General features: G+C 42.7%; 1 protein-coding gene across 2 annotated transcripts; it reads right to left on the bottom strand.

Moving 5' to 3' along the window:
- Positions 1-777: 777 nt before the first annotated feature.
- Positions 778-10,523, bottom strand: LOC139371333 (protein DDI1 homolog 2-like). 2 transcript variants are annotated; one of them, XM_071111668.1, is made up of 10 exons: positions 10,085-10,523; positions 9,455-9,584; positions 8,930-9,211; positions 8,671-8,797; positions 8,357-8,484; positions 7,823-7,951; positions 7,543-7,646; positions 7,224-7,416; positions 5,562-5,612; positions 778-3,629 (listed from the first exon to the last, which is right to left on the bottom strand). In XM_071111668.1, exons 1-9 carry the CDS (start codon positions 10,220-10,222, stop codon positions 5,602-5,604), a joined length of 1,242 nt encoding a protein of 413 aa, XP_070967769.1. In that variant the 5' UTR covers positions 10,223-10,523; the 3' UTR covers positions 778-3,629; positions 5,562-5,601. The 2 variants fall into 2 exon arrangements, with proteins under 2 accessions (XP_070967769.1, XP_070967768.1); XM_071111667.1 differs by lacking the exon at positions 5,562-5,612 and having other exon boundaries at positions 10,085-10,501.
- Positions 10,524-25,850: the final 15,327 nt, after the last annotated feature.

Genomic DNA, 25,850 nt, shown 5'->3' on the forward strand with positions numbered 1-25,850 from the left:
CCATTAATTGGACAAAAGGATAGAACACTATGTCATTAAATGAGGCTACATAAGTGCAATTCAGGGATAGATGACAACATAAATTATTCTGTGCTGCAATGAAAGTTAGGTCAGCAGCACTTTTCATATCTACTATCCTGTCTACTGTGCCCATGCCTCTTAAGGCAGAATTTACACAGGCAGCCCAATTCTGATATTTTCCCCCTAATTAGTCTTTTGGCCAATCATATCTTTTGCCAATAATTGGGCAAAAGATCAAAATTGGGGTCCCTGTGTAAACACAGTCTATCAAATCAAAGTCTACATGTGATTCCGTCTGTCCCCACTTAATTTCCCTGTTCATGACACTTCTGGACATTAATAATCAGTTTACCCTTAAATGGTCAAGCCACGTCTGCAGTTGCCATACAGCATTTACTGTGATACGGCCTCTGCCACAGTCAGGGTATTCATACTTGTTGCGCTTCAAGGAGCAGAGCTGTTGTCAAGGAAGTGAGTGTTTATACAGGATCTCCCACCCCCACCTACCATCAAACAAGCATGTCTACGCAGAACTATACGGCACCCTCCTTATTGTTACAACATTTGGTAGGGGTACGTCAATGCAGTACGGCGGTCGATTTGGCCTCTGGATCGCATTGTCGGAGCAAGCAGAAATTGTCCTTAAGGATAGCGCTGCCATAAAACATGTTCTTTTACTCCACTAATATATACATACAAATATGTTTGCATAATATGCAAAAGGAACTATAAGAACAAGGAATAACAGAAGACAGATTAGAAAAACATGGCTTTAATTACAATCCTTAACACCCATTCCCTAGAAATATCCCAAACCCCACACATACAATACAAAGAACCAGTTTTACCTTAGAGTTTAAAATGGAGTACAAGATAACTAAATCATTTAACCTGCCTCGATGTTGTTGGTATATGAATATGACCCAAATAATACAATTTAAAAAATATACAATAGATTCATGAATGACTGAGCAAATAAATCAGTGGGCTGGATAGGGTAGACTTGGACTGTGGGAGAGATTACCAGTTGATGGGAGAGGGAGTAATTCTAATGCATGATAGATATCTGAAACAAACCAAGGTAAACTGAACAGGAAACTCCAAAACCCTTTTATAACTTAGAAACCACATTTCCAGACATCCCCATTACACGTGCTGTTATATTTGAAGACCTCTTTATCCTTCACAATCACACACTGACATTTTTCAGAAAAATTCAACGTGTGGTTTACAACTTTGCTGAATATGTCATCTATTTTGACGTTCCTCTATAAATCGAAGGAATGAGAAAAATAAAAGGGTCATTTGAAAAATAGTGCTGCCTGATTTTTTTCTTCTTCGTGCAAGACGTTTAAAAATTAAAACCACCATCAAGTTCCTCAGGATTGGCAATAATTACTTGACTGAATGTCATATTACAACATGATAACATTGGCAGAAGGCAAAGATCACCCGTTAGCAATGCTTCTTAAAATGGAGCTATTTCCAGTGCAATAAGTTGACGGTCTGGTGGGTTTTATTAGCAGAATCTGAGTTTAAAAAAAATAATCTAACATTAATTTAAAACCAATTAATTGTTTGGCGCATCAATAATACTCTTCACAAATCTGACATTTTCACTCATCTTCAGCCCTTTATAAAATGCTATTTCACACACAACTGTAAACATTTACCTAAATCATTGGGGCAATCCAATAGTGTTTATAATGAAATATGTATATACAGAGTTGGAAGGGGGGGGGGGGGGGTAAAGGAAATCAATCTACTAAAGCCCATCTATAAAATACATAAAAACATGTTTCTTCTGAGGCGCCAAATCAAACACACCTCAGATCATATCGGCTAAATCCAGAACAAATAACAGTTGGTTGTATGATCTGTGAGAAACCAAGAGACTGACAGCATTTCCCCTTCAGCATGAAGTAGCTGTGAGGCCAGGGAATTCAGATGTCACCATCAACAATAAGAGCACAAATTAAACCCATGTTGACAGAGGCTAGGACTCTTACATGATTGCAATATTGTGCGTGTCTAGGTGGGCACAGTGATCTTGCGGGCCAGTAGTGCCAGCAGAGCCAGCTCCACACTGCCCTGGGCCTGTTCCAGTGCCTCCGCAGCCTCCCTGGCAGAGAAGCCAGCTGCCTGGATCCTTTGGATGTGATCATCGGTAAAGAGACGTGGAGCAGACATGAGAGGGGCTGAGGAGGGGTGGTCCGGGGCCTGAGGAAGAGGTGAAACGCCAGACTCCTCCCCAGGTAAGCCAGCAGCCATGGACAGGGGGCTCTGCTGTGTTGTGTCAGGTTGGAGGTTGAGTTTGTTAGGGTTGTCATTGCCAGAGGCTCTCCCATCTGCCACACCCCTCCCCTGCTGCCCCTCAGGGGGCTCCCTGAACACCAGGTCTGCTTGAAGTGAAGAGGGGCCTTTGGCTTCAGACACAGTCCCTTTGCTTTTACTGTTATCTGCCCTCCTTTCCCACCAGGAGCTGTTTGGACACTGTGGTTCTGGTTCCCCGTGTCCCTCTCCTGGTTCAGCCTCGGTCCTGGTCTCCAGGCTCTGCTCAGAGGAGCCTGGCAGGACACAGTCAGGAGGAGGTCCTCTGTTAGACACAGCAGCAGGGTGGTTGGCTTTGGCATCACATGGTTCTGCACCAGCTGTAATGGCAGTAGAGGGGGAGGGTTGGGTGCTGTTTTCAGGTGTGAGGGGCTCTACGGTGGGGTTGTGGTTGTCATCCAGTCCGTCAGCGTTCTGTCTGTGTGAGGGGGAGCAGGAGGCACTGCGGTCCTGAGGGGACAGGCTACGGCTGTTAGACACCAGCAGCTCATGGAGCTCCAGCAGGGCCTGAGCTAGAGATGGGATCTGGTCTGAGTAGGAACAGCGCTTCCCCTCTGGCTGGTCCCTCTCTGATGGCACAGTGTTCTGGGAGGAGGCAGGGGGAGACTTGATCTCCGTAGAGGTGGATCCAAAAGGACAGGGTTCTAGTGTGAGTGATGGGGGATTAGAGACGGGCTGGTGGGGATATTGGGAACCCCCTTCACTCTGCTGATGTGGGGTACTCAGACAGGTCCAGTGATCTGTAATGGTGTCTGACATGTCCTCCTCCTGCTCCATGGGCTGAGTGGTAAGGCTTTCCTTTGGGTGGGGGAACACTGAGCTGTTCCCTGCCTTCTCAGAGGCACACCCAATCTCTGTGGCTGAAGGGATCTGACTGGCTGAATCTCCCAAGGTGGGAGTCCCAGTCACCATCTTGTCTGCAGGAAGGGAGCATGTGGACAGAGCCGGGGGAGTGGTGATGGTGGAAAGGAGGGGCTGGGTGGGGTTGGTAGGGCTGTGGCCTGAGAGAGGAGACTGTTGGGCTGTAGGTGCTGTGTTCTGGACCTGGGATGAGGGTCCAGGGATGGGGAGACCCTGGAAGCCAGGCTCTGTTTGGCTCTGGCTCGGTCCTGGTGTTGGGGCCCCAGCCTGGCGCATGCAGGCTGGAGCAGACTGGGAGCGGTCCAGGAAAAGGCTCTGGGGATGGCCGGGGGAAGGGGACAGGGGCATGTTGTTCAGGGGTTTGGGCATTGGGAATGGTGGGGATTCCGGTGAGGTAGTTTGTCCATCTGCAGTGTCTGATGGTAGAGATCAGTTCGAGAGTTAAACAGTACTGTACAACAATTGAAACATGCTACGGACCAAAACACTCATGCACACAACATGCATCGTTTTTGTCCATGCCAGCTTCTAATATTAAACATGAAATGCAGAGACCTTAGTGATTGCATCTTCTACTTTTTAAAATAAGTGGGAAAACATGGTAAATCCATTCGACTATATACACTACTCAAAAAAATAAAGGGAACACTAAAATAACACATCCTAGATCTGAATGAATGAAATATTCTTATTAAATATTTTTTCTTTACATAGTTGAATGTGCTGACAACAAAATCACACAAATTATCAATGGAAATCAAATTTATCAACCCATGGAGGTCTGGATTTGGAGTCACACTCAAAATCAAAGTGGAAAACCACACTACAGGCTGATCCAACTTTGATGTAATGTCCTTAAAACAAGTCAAAATGAGGCTCAGTAGTGTGTGTGGCCTCCACGTGCCTGTATGACCTCCCTACAACGCCTGCGCATGCTCCTGATGAGGTGGCGGATGGTCTCCTGAGGGATCTCCTCCCAGACCTGGACAAAAGCATCCGCCAACTCCTGGACAGTCTGTGGTGCAACGTGGCGCTGGTGGATGGAGCGAGACATGATGTCCCAGATGTGCTCAATTGGATTCAGGTCTGGGGAACGGGCGGGCCAGTCCATAGCATCAATGCCTTCCTCTTGCAGGAACTGCTGACACACTCCAGCCACATGAGGTCTAGCATTGTCTTGCAGTAGGAGGAACCCAGGGCCAACCACACCAGCATATGATCTCACAAGGGGTCTGAGGATCTCATCTCGGTACCTAATGGCAGTCAGGCTACTTCTGGCGAGCACATGGAGGGCTGTGCGGCCCCCCAAAGAAATGCCACCCCACACCATGGCTGACCTACCGCCAAACCGGTCATGCTGGAGGATGTTGCAGGCAGCAGAACGTTCTCCATGGAGTCTCCAGACTGTCACATGTGCTCAGTGTGAACCTGCTTACATCTGTGAAGAGCACAGGGCGCCAGTGGTGAATTTGCCAATCTTGGTGTTCTCTGGCAAATGTCCTGCACGGTGTTGGGCTGTAAGCACAACCCCCACCTGTGGACGTCGGGCCCTCATACCACCCTCATGGAGTCTTTTTCTGACCGTTTGAGCAGACACATGCGCATTTGTGGCCTGCTGGAGGTCATTTTGCAGGGCTCTGGCAGTGCTCCTCCTCACACAAAGGCAGAGGTAGCGGTCCTGCTGCTGGGTTGTTGCCCTCCTACGGCCTCCTCCACGTCTCCTGATGTACTGGCCTGTCTCCTGGTAGCGCCTCCATGCTCTGGCCACTACGGTGACAGACACAACAAACCTTCTTGCCACAGCTCGCATTGATGTGCCATCCTGGATGAGCTGCACTACCTGAACCACTTGTGTGAGTTGTAGACTCCGTCTCATGCTACCACTAGAGTGAAAGCACCGCCAGCATTCAAAAGTGACCAAAACATCAGCCAGGAAGAATAGGAACTGAGAAGTGGTCTGTGGTCACCACCTGCAGAACCACTCCTTTATTGGGGTTGTCTTGCTAATTGCCTATACATTTCCACCTGTTGTCTATTCCATTTGCACAACAGCATGTGAAATTTATTGTCAATCAGTGTTGCTTCCTAAGTGGACAGTTTGATTTCACAGAAGTGTGATTGACTTGGAGTTACAGTGTGTTGTTTAAGTGTTCCCTTTATTTTTTTGAGCAGTGTGTATATATATATATATATATATATATATATATATATATCAAAACATTTTTTTTATATTATCATACTAATCTTTATCATTGGTTTTTCAACAAGCAAAACTGATTTTGTTACAAAATCCCCAAAAAGAATATGGGTGATGACCTTGGCATTGATTCTCTGTAAGTTTGCAGTACCTGGTTGGAAGGGTTGACTCCAGCTGTCTCTCCAAATGCATCAGTGCTGTCCTGCTCATGGTTAGGCCACACACCACACATTATGCAAAGGGACGCAGAGCATTAGCACTCAAACACAAAGCATGCGCCACACTGTCAGACTGCTCACCTTTATTTCACCTATGACTCCAGATGCAAATTGGGCCACAGAGGGACTTGTGTATTTTGAACTTAGAGAACTATTAAACCAAATACATTTACAGAACCGAACTTCCAAGATGTTTTTTTAAATTTGTATTTATTTTATTTTTTAACCCTTTTCTCCACAATGTTGTGATATCCAATTGTCTCATTGCTGCAACCTCCCAATACTTTTAAAACACTACTGTAACTAGACTTAATATAAACCCAAAATTGGGCCTTAGCCTATTTTCATATCTAGTCAAATTCAGGGTTCATACACATTTCGACAGACGGAATTTCATAACTTCTCCATGAATTCAAACCAGATTTCCATGACCAACAATTGGCAGCGTACATCAAAAAACAAAAACAAACATGTAATGTGGACACTGGGAGACTGCTCACTGATCCCAGGTACCATCACCTGTCGTTGTGCAGGGCACAAAATTGTTGCATATATATTTTTGTTCAGTGTAGCTAAACAATTAACTTGAGGGTACAAGATATGTTTTGAATTGGACACCTAGTTATTGGTCTGTTCTCTATCATATGATAGACTACATAGGCATACCTGCTGCTACAATGTCCGACAGTCTCCCTCTCCTTGAGCAACGGCCCACTTATCTCGCACATATGTAAACAGCCCATCCAACTACCTCATCCCCATACGGTATTTATTTATTTTGCACTCCAGTATCTCTACTTGCACATCTATCACTCCAGTGTTTAATTGCTATATTGTAATTACTTCGCCACCATGGCCTATTTATTGCCTTCCCTCCCTTAACTGTGTCGAACTGCTTTGCTTTATCTTGGCCAGGTCACAGTTGTAAATGAGAACTTGTTCTTAACTAGCTTACCTGGTTAAATAAAAGGTTAAATAAGTATGCAGGTGATGCGCGCAAACACAGACAATCCTGGCTGATATGTTGATATGTATTTGATTGATAAAATATTTAAGAACTGTGCCTAAATAAATGACATAAAACAGAAATGTTTAAATAAATGACCATGAAACTATTCGGGGCCTGGAAAACACCATTTTAAAACTCTAAGACTAAGGACTTTCATGACGGCAAGAACCCTGCAGATTATAAAGCTTATTTTTCATTTGCTGAGGTGATGAAATCAGTGATCATGTGACTGAGAAGGCAGATGAGTACAGAAACAGGGCTCAGGAGTAAAGCAGCTAAAAAAAGACCCATGCAAAAGTGCTTCTGGGTCATGTCTCTGCTGTGCTGCAAAAAATGTCCACTGCTTTAGTATTTATTTTTATTTTACCTTTATTTAACTAGGCAAGTCAGTTAAGAACAAATTCTTATTTTCAATGACGGCTTAGGAAGTGGGTTAACTGCCTGTTCAGGGGCAGAACGACAGCTCGGGGGTTTGAACTTGCAACCTTCCGGTTACTAGTCCAACGCTCTAACCACTAGGCTACCCTGCCGCAGACAAAGAGCTGAGGAATCCCCATAGCCCTCTCTCCCAGACCGCGTTCCTTACCGCTCTCCTGAACAGATCTCTGAAGTGCCTCCGCCAGCTCTCTGTCTGCGATCTCGTCTGGCTGGGCGTCCTCTGGGCCCTCCGGCCCGTACGCCAGTCGGGCACACTCTGGCAGCTCCGCCTCGGGCAGAAAGCGGGTCTCAGTGCCCGTCGTCCCGATCAGTAGCGTGTTCTTCTTCAAGTCAATAGAACACTGAAGTAGCAGGATATAGAGAGAACAGCCATTTACACACAGGGATATTTTTAAAGACCTACTTTTCCAAAGGATGTCATTGTGTGGTAGTTAGTGTGCATGGATTTGGAGGGACAGGTATCTGACCTGATGTCTCTTGAGCATGTCCAGTCCAAGCAGCATGTCCATAGGCTGGTCCTCCAAGATGGAAAAGGAGCAAGGCAGGAAGTCCCCTTCTATCTGGACCTGAGCTGGGTAGGGAAAAACACACAGATGATACCACCAACACTTGCTTTCAGGTTTGTATATATTTGCTTTCAACAAATTTTATAAGACAAGGAAAACATCTCATGAGCGTCTAGTCTACAGGAACACAATGTTGTGCATCCTTAAGAAAGCGGTTCTCTGAGACATGATTGATGCCCACCCAAGTGGACTCTGCCAATGATCTTCTGGGTGCCCACTCCCTTGGCGATGCCGGCCCAGCGTCGGTCCACCAGGCGCATGATGTTACAGCGCTTAGCACACGCCTGACTCATGATGGTCATCTGCGCCCCTGGAAGAGGGGAAGCAGGCAATGGGAGAGAGGGTGAGAGGAGCAGAACAAAGACAATGAAGGGGGGATAGAGACAGGACAGGAGAAGTAGGGAAGGGAAGAACAGATGGGGGGGGTGTATGAAGTACGGGCAAGCAAGTTGGAAGACTTTTTTTTAATCAAGAGATGTCAGAAGTGGTGTAGAGAGAATATATGCAGGTGGAAAGCGAAGTAAAAAACTAGCCAAGACACACTGAATACTAGTGGATATACAATCATGAGAGCAAAGCCATGTCAAAACTAGCCAAGACACACTATACTGGACACCACAAAACAGACAAACCCTGAACTGAAGAGTCTCCCTACTGCCCTAGTCAAAAATGCTTATGCTTTTGCACTGAGGGAGAACATTATAGGATACAATACCTGAGTCAACAAAAGCTTTCACATGGTATCCGTTCACTATACAGTCGATGTAGAGCATAACCACCTGGCCAAAGCTCTCTGGGGCCTCCTCCATCGCAATGGTCATGTTTTCCTCAACATTGTGCTGCCTGTAGTACAAATTGTGTGTGATTATGTATTAAAGCACATCTACACTTAATACTCTCAAATAGTTCAGACTACATAAGTCAATATGTAAACTAGCATGTTTTTAATTGATTTCAGAAGAGACCCTGACTAAAGCCGTCTGACTCCAACCCAACCCCTCTTGGATGTGTGACATTAGATGTGTGTACCTGATGTCCTCTTCTATCTTGGCCTGGGCCTCCATGTCAAATGGGTCGGCAGTCAGAAGCCGGATCCTCTCTTGCTCTCTGCGAGCTCGATCCTGCTGCTGCTCCAACAGCACTTTGGTGAAACGCTCTACGGGAGGCAGTCAGAAACATGGTTAGAGCTCCCAGTTGAACACTTAAGACCCATAAGCCGCTATAATGACAAGATATTCAACTCAGAGATAGCGGTTGATGCTATCCCGTTAACACCACTTCTACTCACCCAGGTCTCCACTCAACAGGGCCTCAGCCAATGGCGGATTGCGCTCCTTGAGCAGCGACAGTTCGTGTGGATTGGCCAAGAGCATCTGCTGCAGTAAGGCGGGGTCATCCAGACCCGGAGGAGAGGAGGTGGAGCCCAATAGGGATGGGGGTGCAGCAGGGGGTGGAGGGCACTGCTGCTGTGGGGTCGGGGCCTGTTGCTGCTGTCTACGGGTGGACCGTTGACTGGAACCAGAAGAGGTGCCAGGGACTGCGATGGAACTGAAGTCAATACGGGGCAGACCTGGAGAAGAAAGGGGAGACAGGGAGGGTAGGAGAGAGAGTAAGCATGACTGTGGGTTGAGTGACATCATGCCAGGTAGACATTTGGGATGAGCTATTCAAATGGAAAGCCATTACTGCCTGAGGAACAATAGAACCAACAGAATGAAGCGCTTTAGTGAAGGGTTACGACTGAACTCTTACTAGAGCAACCAGACTGTAGATTTCTCACTTGTTCTGTCTTGCCCACTGGCACTAACTTTACCTGGGAAGACTGGTTGTGCTGGCGGTTGCCGTCTTTCTACCTGTCTGAGCACCACCACATCACCATCCTTCAGACCATAAGTCCCTAAAGCACAGGTCAGATCTTTTAGGGGCTGCTCTGCATATGTGATCTGAAGAGGGGGAAGGGCCACAGGAGGAAAAACAATGATTTAAAAAAAAGAAGTATTCCCTTTTCACACTTGAAGAAAAGTAAGAGGACAAATTAAAATGCTGCCTGGTGGCCAAATCAACTTAATTTGTTAGCTAGGTGGTTAATCAAAACGTGGCAATCAAACCAATGGACAGCTAGCTAGGTAACGTTACATGAGTCAGTAGAAGTTGTTGTTCTGTTCTGACTGTTGACATATGCTATGTTAGCTCAACTTACTAGTTAGCAAGATGGCTAACGTAACTAGCTAATTCGACAGTAGTTACATCAACTAACGTTCCCTAGCTAGCGACCAATGACAAAGTTAACTCTGACTGTTAATTCAGTAGGTTTAGCTAGTTCTGTCAAGTAGGACAATATATATATCTTATTTTAATGAACTAGCTGATATAAACAATGAGATGTAGCTAGCTAACTTAGCTGCGAACACGTTTATGCTAAGCTAACTAGCTAGTAGTTCACCTGAATTTCACCAGCAGGGATTCCTGATTCTAATTCACACAGAGCAACAAAATCTCTGAGTTCAAGCTCTGGAGAGACATCGAGTGCAAATGTGATTTCCGAATGGTCATTGGGGCAGCAGAAAACGGTTACCAGCATCGCGCTTTTGTGCAGTTACTTGAACCCGTTAACGTAAAGTCACTCTCAGTTTGTTGACACTACTACTAGCTAGCTAACGTTAGCGTGCTAACTAGCAACGTTAGCTAATTTCAGTATCGTTGTGAGCACACAAACTTCTGTTTCAGCAAAACTCAATAAAGATAATCTAACATGAAATATTCACGGGCGCTAGCTACGTAGATAAATGTATGACGTTTCGTCTCTTCAAATACTACTAAATAGGCACTCTGGTTATTTTATGTATCCTGAACCAGGGCTGCGTGCATTACGCTTTTAAGTTCTGGAACGTTCAATTGCTCTTTAAATACGTAACTTCAAGTCACACCCACCAAACGGGAGCAACACTTTTTACAGTCATTAGGTAAGGGTTCCATCCAATTGGTGACAGATTTTCATGCCGATATTCTAAAATCCACATAAAAATTAAATGAGATGTGTTTATCAAATGTACTTGTTGCGGATAAAAAGGCTGTGCGTGATGACGTAGTGCACATAAAAATACCCTTTGTGATTAAATTCCCATGTACCTAATAAAAAATACCAAGTTTGATGGGGTTCCATTGCATTTTCAACTCTATTGATGGCTTTCTCACAACTGTTTTTGCACTCTAGCCAACAGCTTGCAGATACAGTGCAGGGCAGTAGAGCTGCTGAGGGGAGGACGGCTCATGATAATAGCTGGAAAATAGCAAATACATCAAATCATGTGTTTGATGTATTTGATACCATTCCACAATTCTGCTCCAGCCATTACCATGAGCCTGTTCTCTCCAATTAAGGTGCCACCATCCTCCTCTGATGCAGGTATAGCCTACCTGCACAACGAGATTATTATGGACAAAAGAGTGAGATTATTTTTATTTGTCAAATGGCAGCCATGCATCAATCATCATGTCACCAGAATAAGACCCCTGATATTTACTGGAAAGGAGCATCAAGCTCATCACCTTGCACTTTTAGTTCATCATCATTTATTTTATATGTTGCCCAGTAAACCTCATGCTTTCCCGAGGAGATGCAGTGAGAGGAACACACACAATATCATAGTGTCTCCAAGTTTACATCAATATGATGGTTATTATATCAATATTTGAGCATAAAAACGTTCCCACCTACATTTCTAGCAGAATGAATTTTACAGACACAAAAAGGTCCCACCTTGTCTAGCGTATTTTATTTTGTGACATTTGTACATGTACTTTACTCACATAAAAAAAGTTGGATGGAAACCTGGTTAGTAGCTAAAATCAGCATAAAGAAAACATGTGCATTTTCCCACCAATAGCTAGGTTTCTGTGTATGCTAGTAGCTAGGTTTCTGTGTATGCTAGTAGCTAGGTTTCTGTGTATGCTAGTAGCTAGGTTTCTGTGTATGCTAGTAGCTAGGTTTCTGTGTATGCTAGTAGCTAGGTTTCTGTGTATGCTAGTAGCTAGGTTTCTGTGTATGCTAGTAGCTAGGTTTCTGTGTATGCTAGTAGCTAGGTTTCTGTGTATGCTAGTAGCTAGGTTTCTGTGTATGCTAGTAGCTAGGTTTCTGTGTATGCTAGTAGCTAGGTTTCTGTGTATGCTAGTAGCTAGGTTTGGCGACAGATTTTCATGCGAATATTCTAAAATATGCATAAAAAATATGCACATTTTCCCACCGGTGGTGTGTTTCCACCAAATGTACTTGTTGCGTATCAAAAACACACAAAATGTAAATTTTCGCTTAAGTTTTCATGTATCGAATAAAAATCTAAATTCAATGTGTCTCCATCTCCTTTTCAACTCTACCATTTGTTTTGTCACAAAAACTGTTGCGTTAAATAGTAAATGTGCCAACTCTGGTTTTGGCATATGCACTCTAGCCAATGGCTCGCAGATACAGTGTGGGTAGGCTGGGCAGGTAGGCTGAGATTATAATAATGAGATTATTATGGAGAATATTTCAGTAGTCAAGCATCAATCATCATGTCACCAGAATTAGACCCATATTGTAAAGGTGCATCAAGATTTCAGTGCACTTAATGCCGAGGCTGGCACTAAGACCACACTCAATGAGCTGTATTCCTCCATAAGCAAACAGGAAAACGCTCATCCAGAGGCTGCACTCCTAGTGGCCGGGGACTTTAATGCAGGGAAATTTAAATCTGTTTTACCAAATTTCTATCAGCATGTTAAATGTGCAACCAGTAGGATAAAAACTCTAGACCACCTTTGCTTCACACACAGAGATGTGTACGAAGCTCTCCCTCGCCCTCCATTTGGTAAATCTGACCATAATTCTATCTTCCTGAATCTTGCATACAAGCAAAAAATTAAAGCTTGAAGCACCAGTGGTCAATAAAAAAGTGGTCAGATGAAACAGATGCTAAGCTACAGGACTGTTTTGCTAGCACAGACTGGAATATGTTCTGGGATTCTTCCTATGGCATTGAGCAGTACATCACATCAGTCATTGGCTTCATCAATAAGTGCATCAATGACGTAGTCCCCACAGTGACCGTACGTACATACCCGAACCAGAAGCCATGGATTACAGGCAACATCCACACTGAACTAAAGGCTAAAGCTGCCGCTTTCAAGGAGCAGGACTCTAACCCGGAAGCTTATAAGAAATCCTGCTATGTCCTCCGACGAACCATCAAACAGGCAAAGTGTCAATACAGGACTAAGATTGAATCGTACTACACCGGCTCCGATGCTCGTCGGATGTGGCCGGGCTTGCAAACCATTACAGACTACAAAGGGAAGCACAGCCAAGAGCTGCCCAGTGATAGGAACCTACCAGATGAGCTAAACTGCTTCTATGCTCGCTTTGAGGCAAATAACACTGAAACATGCATGAGAGCACGACAGAGTCCGGACGACTCTGTGATCACGCTCTCCGCAGCCGATGTGAGTAAGACCTTTAAACAGCTCAACATTCATCAGGACATGTGCTGCGAGCATGTGCTGACCAAACTGGCAAGTGTCTTCACTGACATTATCAACCTCTCCCTGTCTGAGTCTGTAATACCAACATGTTTTAAACAGACCACCATAGTCCCTGTGCCCAAGAACACTAAGGTAACCTTCCTAAATGACTACTGACCTGTGGCACTCACATCTGTAGCCATTAAGTGCTTTGAAAGGCTGGTCATGGCTCACATCAACACCATTATCCCAGAAACCCTAGACCCACTCCAATTTGCATACTGCCTTAACAGATATATCAGTATATCTTTGTGTTTATTATAATGACTGACTGAGCAGGTGGTAGGCAGTAGCAGGCTCGTAAGCATTCATTCAAACAGAACATTACTGCGTTTGCGGGCAGCTCTTAGCAATACTTTAGGCACAGCACTGTTTATGACTTCAAGCCTATCAACTCCCGAGATTAGGCTGGCAATACTAAAGGGCCTATAAGAACATCCAATAGTCAAAGGTATATGAAATACAAATGGTATAGAGAGAAATAGACGACGCGTCATAATTCCTATAATAACTACAACCTAAAACTTCTTAACTGGGAATATTGAAGAACTGGGAATATTGAACCACCAGCTTTCATATGTTCTCATGTTCTGAGCAAGGAACTTCAACTTTAGCTTTTTTACATGGCACATATTGCACTTTTACCTTCTTCTCCAACACTGGGTTTTTGCATTATTTAAACCAAATTGAACATGTTTCATTATTTATTTGAGACAGAATAGATTTTATTTATCTATTATATTAAGTTTAAATAAAATGGTTTATTGTTCATTCAGTATTGTTGTAATTGTCATTATTACAAATATATATAAAAATCGTCCGCTTAATCGGTATCGGCTTTTTTTGGTCCACCAATAATCGGTATCGGTATCGTTGTTGAAAAATCATAATCGGTCGACCTCTAGTCCAAGCACACCAAAACAGTCGTGAAGAGGGCACGACAAAACCTATTCCCCTCAGGAGACTGAAAATATTTGGTATGGGTCCTCAGATCCTCAAAGGGTTCTACAGCTGCACCATCGAGAGCATGGTTGCATCACTGCCTGGTATGGCAACTGCTTGGCCTCCGACCGGAAGGCACTACAGAGGGTAGTGCGTACGGCCCAGTACTTCACTGGGGCCAGGCTTCCTGTCATCCAGGACCTCTATACCAGGCGGTGTCAGAGAAAGGCCCTAATTATTGTCAAAGACTCCAGCCACCCTAGTCATAGACTGTTCTCTCTGCTACCGCATGACAAGCAGTACCGGAGCGCCAAGTCTAGGTCCAAGAGGCTTCTAAACAGCTTCTACCCCCAAGCCATAAGATTCCTGAATATCTAATCAAATGGCTACCCCTTTTACGCCGCTTCTACTCTCTGTTATTATCTATGCATACTTTAATAATTCTGACTAATAAAATGTGATTTCTCTGCAGATTCTCTCAAGCTCTGTCAGGTTGGATGGGGAGCGTTGCTGCCCAGCTATTTTCAGGTCTCTCCAGAGATGTTCGATCGGGTTCAAGTCCGGGCCAGTCAAGGACATTCACAGACTTGTCCCGAAGCCACTCCTGCATTTTCTTGGCTGTGTGCTTAGGGTCGTTGTCCTGTTGGAAGGTGAACCTTTGCCCCAGTTTGAAATCCTGAGAGCTCTGCAGCAGGTTTCATCAAGGATCTCTTTGTACTTTGCTCCGATCATCTTTGCCTCAATCCTGACTAGTCTCCCAGTCCCTGCAGATGAAAAACATCCCCACACCATGATGCTCCCACCACCATGCTTCACCATAGGGATGGTGCCAGGTTTCCTCCAGACGTGACACTTGGCATTCAGGCCAAAGAGTTCAATCTGGTTTCATCAGACCAATCCTGTTTCTCATGGTCTGAGAGTCTTACTGTGCCTTTTCGCAAAAACTCCAAGAGGGCTGTCAAGTTCTTTTTACTGAGGAGTGTCTTCCGTCTGGCCACTCTACCATAAAGACCTGACTGGTGGAGTGCTGTAGAGATGGTTGTCCTTCTGGAAGGTTCTCCCATCTCCACAAAGGAACTCTAGAGCTCTGTCAGAGTGACCATCGGGTTCTTGGTCACCTCCCTGACCAAGGCCCTTCTCCCCCGATTGCTCAGTTTGGCCAGGCGGTTTTTGACTTGGTTGTTGTTCTGATATGCACTGTCAACTGTGGGACCTTATATAGACATATGTGTGCCTTTCCAAATCATTTTCAATCAATTGAATTTACCACAGGTGGACTCCAATTAAGTTGTAGAAACATCTCAAGGATCATCAATGGAAACAGGATGCAACTGAGCTCAATTTCGAGTCTCATAGTAAAGGGTCTGAATACTTATGTAAATAAGGTATTTCTGTTTTTTTACTTGAATATATTTGTAAAAATGTCTAAAAACCTGTCATTACAGGGTATTGTGTGTAGATTGTTGAGGATTTTATTTATTTAATCCACTTTTATTAAGGATGTAAAGTAATAAAATCTGCAAAAAGTAAAGGGGTCTGAATACGGTATGACTTTAGTCATGTAAAACTGTGGATGGAAAAGTGGTTTATGGAGCAAACGTACCTCAAAATCTGTTCAAGAAGGTATTGGGGAAACGTGTCTTTCAGTAGGCCTACAAACCATTCTGCAACACGTGTCTTTCAGTAGGCCTACAAACCATTCTGCAACACGTGTCTTTCAGTAGGCCTACAAACCATTCTGCAACACGTGTCTTTCAGTAGGCCTACAAAGCATTCTGCAACACGTGTCTTTCAGTAGGCCTACAAACCATTCTGCAACATGTGTCTTTCAGTAGGCCTACAAACCAATCTGCAACACGTGTCTTTCAGTAGGCCTACAAACCATTTTGCAACACGTGTCTTTCAGTAGGCCTACAAACCATTCTGCAACACGTGTCTTTCAGTAGGCCTGCAAACCATTCTGCAACACGTGTCTTTCAGTAGGCCTACAAACCATTCTGCAACACGTGTCTTTCAGTAGACCTACAAACCATTCTGCAACACGTGTCTTTCAGTAGGCCTACAAACCATTCTGCAACACGTGTCTTTCAGTAGGCCTGCAAACCATTCTGCAACACGTGTCTTTCAGTAGGCCTACAAACCATTCTGCAACACGTGTCTTTCAGTAGGCCTACAAACCATTCTGCAACACGTGTCTTTCAGTAGGCCTACAAACCATTCTGCAACACGTGTCTTTCAGTAGGCCTACAAACCATTCTGCAACACGTGTCTTTCAGTAGGCCTACAAACCATTCTGCAACATAATAAAGCATCAGCGAACTGAATGCAACTCAGTTTCTCATTGCATATTCCAGGAGCTGTGTTCTCACAATCAAATAGGCACATTTTAAATAAAAAAGACTTGATCTAATAAACAACTAGAAAAAGCCTAAATAAATAATAATTACAATTATTAACAATAAAAAAAATCGACCTTCAATCAAACAAATGACAGCAGTGCACATAAAAGTACATTCTTATGACATATTCTCTATTGCCTCAGGAACAATTGTATCACCTTATGCAAAACTATCTAATGCAAAAATACACAATACCTCTTGTGCTTTATGGCTGCATCAATAAGGCAATGTATTTTATGACTGTCCATTGAGATATAATGGGATTGAAGGTGTACAAACTACCTACAACCTTGCATTTTGCTTTTTGATAGGATAAGCCAGCTGTAAATGCATATGACATGTATAATATAGGAATGTGTATATGTTATAATTATTGATTTGTATTAAATCAATTTGAATTCATAAGTATTTATCAAGAGTCAATGGGTAGTTTTCAATTGAAATTACTATTGCACTGCAGTGGGAAATAACCCAATTTTTTAACATTTTAATCACAAGGATATACTGTATAGGCCCACACCTCTGCATCTACTTTTTGTTAATGTCATTTTGTTTGTAGCTTTGAGGTGAGTAATTAAGATGTCAAACCACAAAATTTACAATTCTCTATATTTTGGTGCCATGTTTTATTTGAGATTTTCCTGCATGGATGTTTGATTGATTGCATATGTGTGCTCTATCTGCTGCTAATCGTAGATGAACATCATAAATGTAACAATGGCTGGCAGATGATAGGGAGAGGAAACCAAAACCATGTTGATTGTTCTCCCTCCCCAGAGGAAGTTGCGTGGTTGTAACCTATCTTGCAGATTAGCAAAAGATGTGGTTCTATCTGTAATAGCAATCAAAGCACCGACAACACCTGAACTTCTTTGTGGCAAAACATGTTTAAACAGTTTCTGTTAAAAGGCCCAAAGTCCCTGGTATTCATTTCTGCAGAAACCATCTCCTTATTGTCTTCAAAAAATAAAAACATGTATACAACAATTAGGGAAAAACATAAATTGGGCTTGCTTACGTGTTACATGGTGATGAAATGTACAGGGCAATATCCTTCCCGTTCACCCTTAGCTTTAACAGAATTATAGTAACAACCACCTTGGGTCAAAGAGAGAGCCAGGCGGAGCACATTACGCGGATAAAGAGATAGAATGTACCCTAACCCTAACCCTAAAATTCTACTATATTTTACATACAGCAGTAACCCAACCTTAGCCATAACCCTAACCCTAGATCCATGTCTACAGCCAGGTTGAACCCTAACCCTAGATCCATGTTCACAGCCAGGTTGAACCCTAACCCTAGATCCATGTCTACAGCCAGGTTGAACCCTAACCCTAGATCCATGTCCACAGCCAGGTTGAACCCTAACCCTAGATCCATATCTACAGCCAGGTTGACCCCTAACCCTAGATCCATGTTCACAGCCAGGTTGAACCCTAACCCTAGATCCATGTTCACAGCCAGGTTGAACCCTAACCCTAGATCCATGTCCACAGCCAGGTTGAACCCTAACCCTAGATCCATGTCCACAGCCAGGTTGAACCCTAACCCGAGCATTATAAACTGGGTGGTTCGAGACTGAATTACATTTTTATTTTTTTATTTCACCTTTATTTAACCAGGTAGGTCAGTTGAGAACAAGTTCTCATTTACAACTGCGACCTGGCCAAGATTAAACAAAGCAGTGCGACACAAACAACAACACAGAGTTACACATGGAGTAAACAAACGTACAGTCAATAACACAATAGGGAAAAAGAAATGAAAAAGTAAAATAAAAAATGCTGATTGGCTGACAGCCATGGTATATCAGATTGTATAACACAGGTATTTTTGTTTATTTTTTATTGAACCTTTATTTAACTAGGCATTTCAGTTAAGAACAAATTCTTATTTGCAATGATGGCCTACCCCGGCCAAACCCTCCCCTAACTCGGACGGGGCTGGGCAAACTGTGCGCCGCCCTATCGCCGCTCTATGGGACTCCCAATCACGGCCGGTTGTGATACAGCCCAGGATCGAACCAGGGTCTGCGGTGACGCCTCTAGCACTGCGATGCAGTGCCTTATGACAAATCATTTATTTTTACTGCTCTAATTACGTTGGTAACCAGTTTATAATAGCAATAAGGCACCTTAGGGGTTTGTGGTATATGGCTAATATACGACATCTAAGGGCTGTATCCAGGCACTCCGCATTGAGTCGTGCATAAGAACAGCCCTTAGCCGTGGTATATTGGCCATATATCACACCCCCTTGTGCCCTTTTGTTTAATTATATCACCATGCAACAATGTTAAAATAATGTGAACGTCTCTCCCTTCTAGGTCATACCAGATAACATTGTTGTCACGTTCTGACCTTTATTTCCTTTTTTTGGTCATTATTTAGTATGGTCAGGGCGTGAGTTGGGGTGGGCAGTCTATGTTTTTCTATGTTTCGGCCTAGTATGGTTCTCAATCAGAAGCAGGTGTCATTAGTTGTCTCTGATTGAGAATCATACTTAGGTAGCCTGGGTTTCACTGTGTGTTTGTGGGTGTTTGTTCCGGTCTCTGTGTTTGCACCAGATAGGACTGTTTTGGTTTTTCACATTTCTTGTTCTGTTAGTCTATTCATGTATTAAAGAACCCTTATTAAAGAACCATGAATAATCACCACGCTGCGTTTTGGTCCGCCTCTCCTTCGACTCAAGAAAACCGTTACAATTGTATTATCGTCACTCAAGACGTATCTCTTTGATCAGCCCATTACTTTAACACGATGATGGTACCACAGCACTTCTGTGTGAAAACAACTATTTGTCTCTCTGTGAGTCTGTTAGATGTGGTATAGAATACATAGGAACCCCATGCAGATAGTAATCCTACTCAATGCCTACATCACCACGCAGTAGAATCGTCATGGAGTGTTTTGCAGAGGGTAGGAAAGGAATTATGTAAAATAGATTTCTGATAATGCAATGTTTCTGGTTGTTTTTCATGCCAAAATGTGAACTATAGAACATATGATATAGAATAGTGAACAACAATGAGTCATCACAAAACAATATATAAGTTTCACTTTTAGTGGACCTAATGAGAAGCAAACATAGTAGGACGAGGTGATATACCGCAAGAACAATAAAATACTTTCTTATACGCAAAAACAATATATTATGTTGTCAGTAAAACACAATACATTCTATTTCCACATCTCAACTAATCTTGAATGGTGAACGCTTTACACATTAAAGAAAGGAGAAGGTGGGAGTTACACTGGGGTTTAGTACACATAACATGTCCTACCTACTGTACCTCTCAGAATCTGATCTGTTTTTTGGGGTGTTATGTCAAGGAAATATAATAAACCTTGAAGGACAGGATTTTCAGTTGAAGAGAATGATAATTTATTTACCACTCTTGGGGCGGGGATAACTAAAGAGGCAGAGGAAATCATATGATTCATCACATTATGTTAAACATGCACATGGTACAGCTGAACTACACCACATCAAACATCTATGTCACCTAAGCTGTAGATCATGTACAGTATAAGTGAGATTTCACCGTCACAGTGGTTTTCATATAGTCTTACATCCCCGCTCTACAGGTTCACAGACAGCCGTGCTCCTTTCTATTGGAAAAGTGATATGATGATCCTGTCTATCATATCATATCATATCATATCTGTGGGTGCTCACCTATTTATGTTTTCATTTGTAATGGATTTGTAAATGCAGTGGAGGCAGCATCGGAATGCAAAAAAGGTAAAGTAGGAGTTTGAGATCTTTATGTACTATTGTGTAGCTTCTATGTTTTGCTGGGAATTATACTCTACTGTGCGTTGAATGTAGATGCATACCTATATTGAATAATTGTTTCTTTACCAGTAATACTGTAAATGTTACTTCTAATCTAATAGATGGAGAAGGAAATGCTTTGCTTTACAATGACCATAAGGGTGAACCCTTTCCATTCATACTAAATGTTTGCACTTTTGGTGACTTGACTTACAGAGGTCGGATCTTAACTTAATCACTCTTTTGTTGCAGATAATTTTTCGAATGCATCAGGAAATTCAAATGAGCCTCGTCATTGGATAAACATGAGCAGTCATTGTGATCATGGTTCGCGATTTTAAAATGTTCTCTCGTTCGCTCAAACGCTATAGGCCTAGGTGCTATTACTGCAATATGCAAATGTACCTGAAATGCAGCCATACAGAACAACTGCCGTTTTATATAGCTTAATAACACAAGGTAGATATTGGTCTCCACTAGGATATAACATACACGTGTCTAGTGTATCCTAAGGTATCCAAAAAACATTCCAAATTGAGTTCATGGCCTGGGGTGGTTCAGCAGTAAGGGCTGCGTTCCGCGCGCACATATAGGCCTAACGTGTCGGCGTGGGTTCGATCCCGCCAAAGCCCTTTTGCACGAATAACGAATAACCTGATGTTGTAATACATTTCAAATACGGACAGTCCAGGGTTATTTTACCCCCGATCTTGATAAGAAATGACCCCACCATACACTTTTGGATAACATAAATAGTGAACAAATTAAATAACAGTACAGCAACATTCGTTTCCATTCACAAAAATTGTTGGATAAATTATCAAAGATTTGCCATGGTAAATGAGGAAATACTTTATTTCTATCGAACAGGATGAGTGTCAAATAGATAAATCACCATTAGTCTATTCAAAAAGGACTAAGTTGTTCCCATGACAATACCAACCAGAGGGCGAACATATTTTGAAAGACTTTGGTTGCAAGCAGGATTAAGTCAGAGAGGAAGAGGCTGAAGCGAGAGGGCTCACTCTCGCCAAAATATGCGTTTTTATGGGTTTAATATGAAGACCTAAACTTGTCGACTGCCTTCTTGCCTTTGGGAGGACTACTATCATTAGGGCGGAGACATGAGCATCTCGTCATTATTTACAGATCTCTGACAAAGGTAAAGCCAACATCATCATGACATGTGATTTTCTTCCCATTGAGAGTTTTCATTTTCAGAATCTTCCCTTGCTGAACATGGTCAGCACAGAATGTTAAACCTCTTTGGGCTAGGGGGCGGTATTTTGATCTCAGGATGAAAAGCGTGCACAAAGTAAACTGCTTGCTACTCAGGCCCAGAAGCTAGGATAATGTCTGTGAGTATAACAGAACTGAAATGGCAGGCAAAACCCAGAGGACAAACCGTCCCCCAAAAAAACAAATTTCAGCATAACACTGATTTCAATGGCTGGCCCTTTTATTATAGGGCGAAATCCTCCCTGATTGCAGTTCCTGGGGCTTCCACTAAATGTCAACAGTCTTTAGAAAGAGTTTCAGGCTGGTGTTTGGAAGAATTAGGGAGAAGTTGTAGTTTTTCTAAGTGGCTCCCATTTTGGCTGTAGTGTTTCCAAGCGCTTGGAGGAAAGCGTGTTCTTTGTTATTTATCTCCGGTAAAGACAATAACGATTCTCCGTCTTAAATTGTATTGTTTATTTGCGTATTAGGGTACCTAAGGTTGGATTATAAACGTTGATTGACTTGTTTGGATAAGTTTATTGGTAACGTTAATTTTGTATGCATTTTGATGGAGGGAAATCGGTGGATTATTGACTGAAGCGCATCAGCTAAACTGAGTTTTTATGGATATAAAGAAGGACTTTATCAGACAATAGGACCATTTGTAATGTAACTGAGACCTTTTGGAGTGCCAACAGAAGAAGATCTTCAAAGTTAAGGCATATATTATATCGCCATTTCTGACTTTCGTGTCCGAACTGCCTGGTTGAAATATGATTTGTCATGCATTTGTATGCGGTGCGCTGTCCTCAGATAATCGCATGGTTTGCTTTCGCCGTAAAGCCTTTTTGAAATCTGACACATTGGCTGGATTAACAAGAAGTTACTCTTTATTTTGATGTATAACACTGTCATGACGTTGGCCTGGGGGTAGGTTTATGACAGTCATAAATACCTCTTCCCCCCTTTTCCTCTCTCTACCCTACTGATGTTACATTTGCAAAACCCTTGGTTAACATAGAGATTCTGGGAACATCAGAAGGTGGGGGGAAATGAACTATATTCTGGTAATGCGACCAATTGAACATATGCTGTGGTACTTAATGAATATGAGGTCAGTTCGGTTGTCATCTGAGACCTTCTCATCAATGATAAAATGACATAAACTCTACAGTGGAAAGTCTACACATCAGAGTTATCGGATTCACATGGAATTGTTGTTCAATTTAAATGTTTGAATATTAAATTATTCGTGATGGGATGAAATGTGATTTTAGCTTCTAAAATGTGAGATTTGGGTTTTCATAAGATGCTCAATCAGTGGCCCGCGCCTGTGAAGGGACAAGGGCTATAAAACTTTTCAAACACACCATCCTCTCCCTTCCTATATAAGCCCTTGATGACAATATAACCTCCTGTTCCGAGGACGTGAGGACGACGGTCCTATGTCAGAATGGTTCAGATAATAACTACAGAACGAAGTCAACATCAGCGTGAGCTTTGGTTGCAAATGGCATGAACTTTGAACTCTTATTCACTACAGAAGTGATACCTCCTAGCCGCTGAGTTAGCAACCGCAGCTGCAAATGCAGGTTAGGAAGGAACAGACAGAGTATCCCATCTACCACACAATGACGTTACTACAACGTTTACAATTTACGAGCAGAGACATTCTTCAAAGGACTCGGTTGGGCAACACTGCCTTCCATCTACCACCAACCTACCGAAGCGCAGCTCAGAGTAAATATTTATTGCATTTCCTTTTCCAAATGGGCAGTAATTTAGAATGCATAAGATACTGTATTTACGATAGCACAGCTTCTTCCCTTTTTTCCCTCAGTCTTCCCGCTTTTTCACTCAAACCCAGCCCCTTTTCTTTTGTGTAACAAGCTGTCATATCTGTTCCGCCCGCTAGGGACCTTTTCCTTTATGACGTAATTTGTAATCAAGTTATGATTTAATTATGTGTATGTGTAATTCTGTGTGATTAGTTAGGTATTTAGTAAATATAAAATTAAACCCAATTTTGTATTACTGGTTCAACTTGTTAGCCAGGGTTTGTGCAGATAACCAATAATTTACAACTTTCAGATGAGACTGAATTAAGATGACGATTAATATTGACTGCTATTGGTGTAAAATATTACTAGGTCTTTAAGAGTTTATTTGGAAGATAACAGCTCTGTAAATATTATTTTGTGGTGCCCGACTCTCTAGTTAATTACATTTACATGATTAGCTCAATCGGGTAATATTAATTACGGAGAAATTATTTTATAGAATAGCATGTCATATCACTTAATCCGACATAGCCAAAGACACGATAACACATATATTTTCAAGAATGTTAAATATTTGAATTGAGTATTTTTGAATTTTGCGCTCTGCAATTTCACTGGATGTTGGCCAGGTGGGACGCTACTGTCCCACGTATCCGTAATACGTTTTTAACAGTCTACCATTACCAATGAAACGGGAAAATGTGACTTCCCCGATCTCTTTCTTAACGTCAATGGTTAGTCTAATAGGGTGTAGATGAGAGACCCCGTGATCGCATCAAACACGATTACAACATTCCACTCCGACACATCATTACTTCACCCTCTTCACATCATCACTACCTTCACCCTCTTCACGTTCTCAGCACTAGACAGCAAGTCAGCAGTGCTTATAGCAGGGCCATTCTTTTTCCTTTTCCTTTTCACCATAGACCATCCAGGTCCATGACATCATCATCCCCACCCATACCATCGGAATTATAATCCATGTCGACCACAGTCCAGCATAGATGTTGCTAAAACCGCCTACCACAAAATAGAACAATGCATTCTATATTGTTTCCTTGTTTGAAGTCGAACCTCACGCTTCCAAACATGTCAACTGAGAAAAACCCATCCCACCCACAGTCCACTCCAAAATACATCCCTACACAAGCTCAGGGGCCTGTGATGGCGGAACATTCACCGACAGGATTTCTTGCACAGCACCGTGAACTCACTAAGACCCAAAAAATGTTCAGCGGCATTCACAATGATTCCAATCTTCTCACACTTCTTCTCTGCTTGTGCTGTATAGTTTATGACCATTGCAATAAATAATATCAAATATACCTTTTTAACATGTAGCATTTCACTATCCCTTGGTTGATGAGAAACCTTCACTGGTCTGGTGGCTCTACTACCATTGTTTCTCCCTTTCTTTCCAATCTTCTCACAGCCTCCAGATAGGTGACACGCTGGACACTCCTTACCCTCGCCACCTCATTCTCCTTCACCTAACAGGGCACTCCAGGAATTTAGGCACATGTTCAACTCCACAGTTGTAGCATTTCACTTCATCTGGCGTACGATACTCTTCCCTTTTGCACACACTTGACAGATATTATATATTATGACCAAATATTTTACATTTATTACACTGAAGGGGCTTGTGCACAAAAGCTATTACAGGGTATCTCATGAATTCTAACTTTATGTGAGAAGGGAGAGACTCTTCATCGAAGAACAGTAGCATGGATGAAGTGAATTTATTTTCTCCATCCACCATACAGGTCAGTCAACGTGCACCAACCACTCCATCGATGTCTTCAGTAATATCCTCTGCCTTTACTTCTTGCGCCACCCCAGAAAACCCCTTGATAGGCGCCTTGCTATGAAAATATATTTTTTAGTCTTATGCTTCTTCTGACACACAAAAAAATCTAAATAACAGCACTTGTTGTGACTCTCACTGACTCCTCCAACACATTCCAGATGTTCCTTGAGATGTTCAACGGATTTCCCAGGTAACACTGATACAAAACTCCCACTCCAACTAAAAATGGGTCTAGTGGTTTCCGATTTTCCACCACAGCTTTACTTCTCTTGTTTCCCTTTCTCTTCGCCACTGTATCCCCCAGACTTGCCGTGCCCAAATCAACCGCTCGGAGTTTAACAGGTTTTAATCACAAGGATATACTGTATAGGCCCACACCTCTGTTTCTAATTTTATTAATTTCATTTAGTTTGTAGCTTTGAGGTGAGTAATTAAGACGTCAAACAGCAAAATTACAATTCTCTATATTTTGGTGCCATGTTTTATTTGAGATTTTCCTGCATGGATGTTTGATTGATTGCATATGTGTGCTCTATCTGCTGCTAATCGTAGATGAACATCATGAATGTAACAATGGCTGGCAGATGATAGGGAGAGGAAACCAAGTGTGATTGCATATGTGTTCTCCCTCCCCAGAGGAAGTTGCGTGGTTGTAACCTATCTTGCAGATTAGCAAAAGATGTGGTTCTATCTGTAATAGCAATCAAAGCACCGACAACA

This window comes from Oncorhynchus clarkii, chromosome 17 (genome assembly GCF_045791955.1).
Source record: "Oncorhynchus clarkii lewisi isolate Uvic-CL-2024 chromosome 17, UVic_Ocla_1.0, whole genome shotgun sequence".
Classification (NCBI taxonomy): Eukaryota; Metazoa; Chordata; class Actinopteri; order Salmoniformes; family Salmonidae; genus Oncorhynchus; species Oncorhynchus clarkii.

Bases quoted from the DNA above. Each gene is read 5' to 3' on its own strand.
- LOC139371333 (XM_071111667.1), bottom strand. From the start codon at position 10,222: ATGCTGGTAACCGTTTTCTGCTGCCCCAATGACCATTCGGAAATCACA. The intron at 8,798-8,929 runs GTGAGTAGAAGT...TGCCTCCCGTAG, and splicing joins CCTGTTGAGTGGAGACCTGG to AGCGTTTCACCAAAGTGCTG. The intron at 7,417-7,542 runs GTCAGATACCTG...CTGCTACTTCAG, and splicing joins ACATGCTCAAGAGACATCAG to TGTTCTATTGACTTGAAGAA.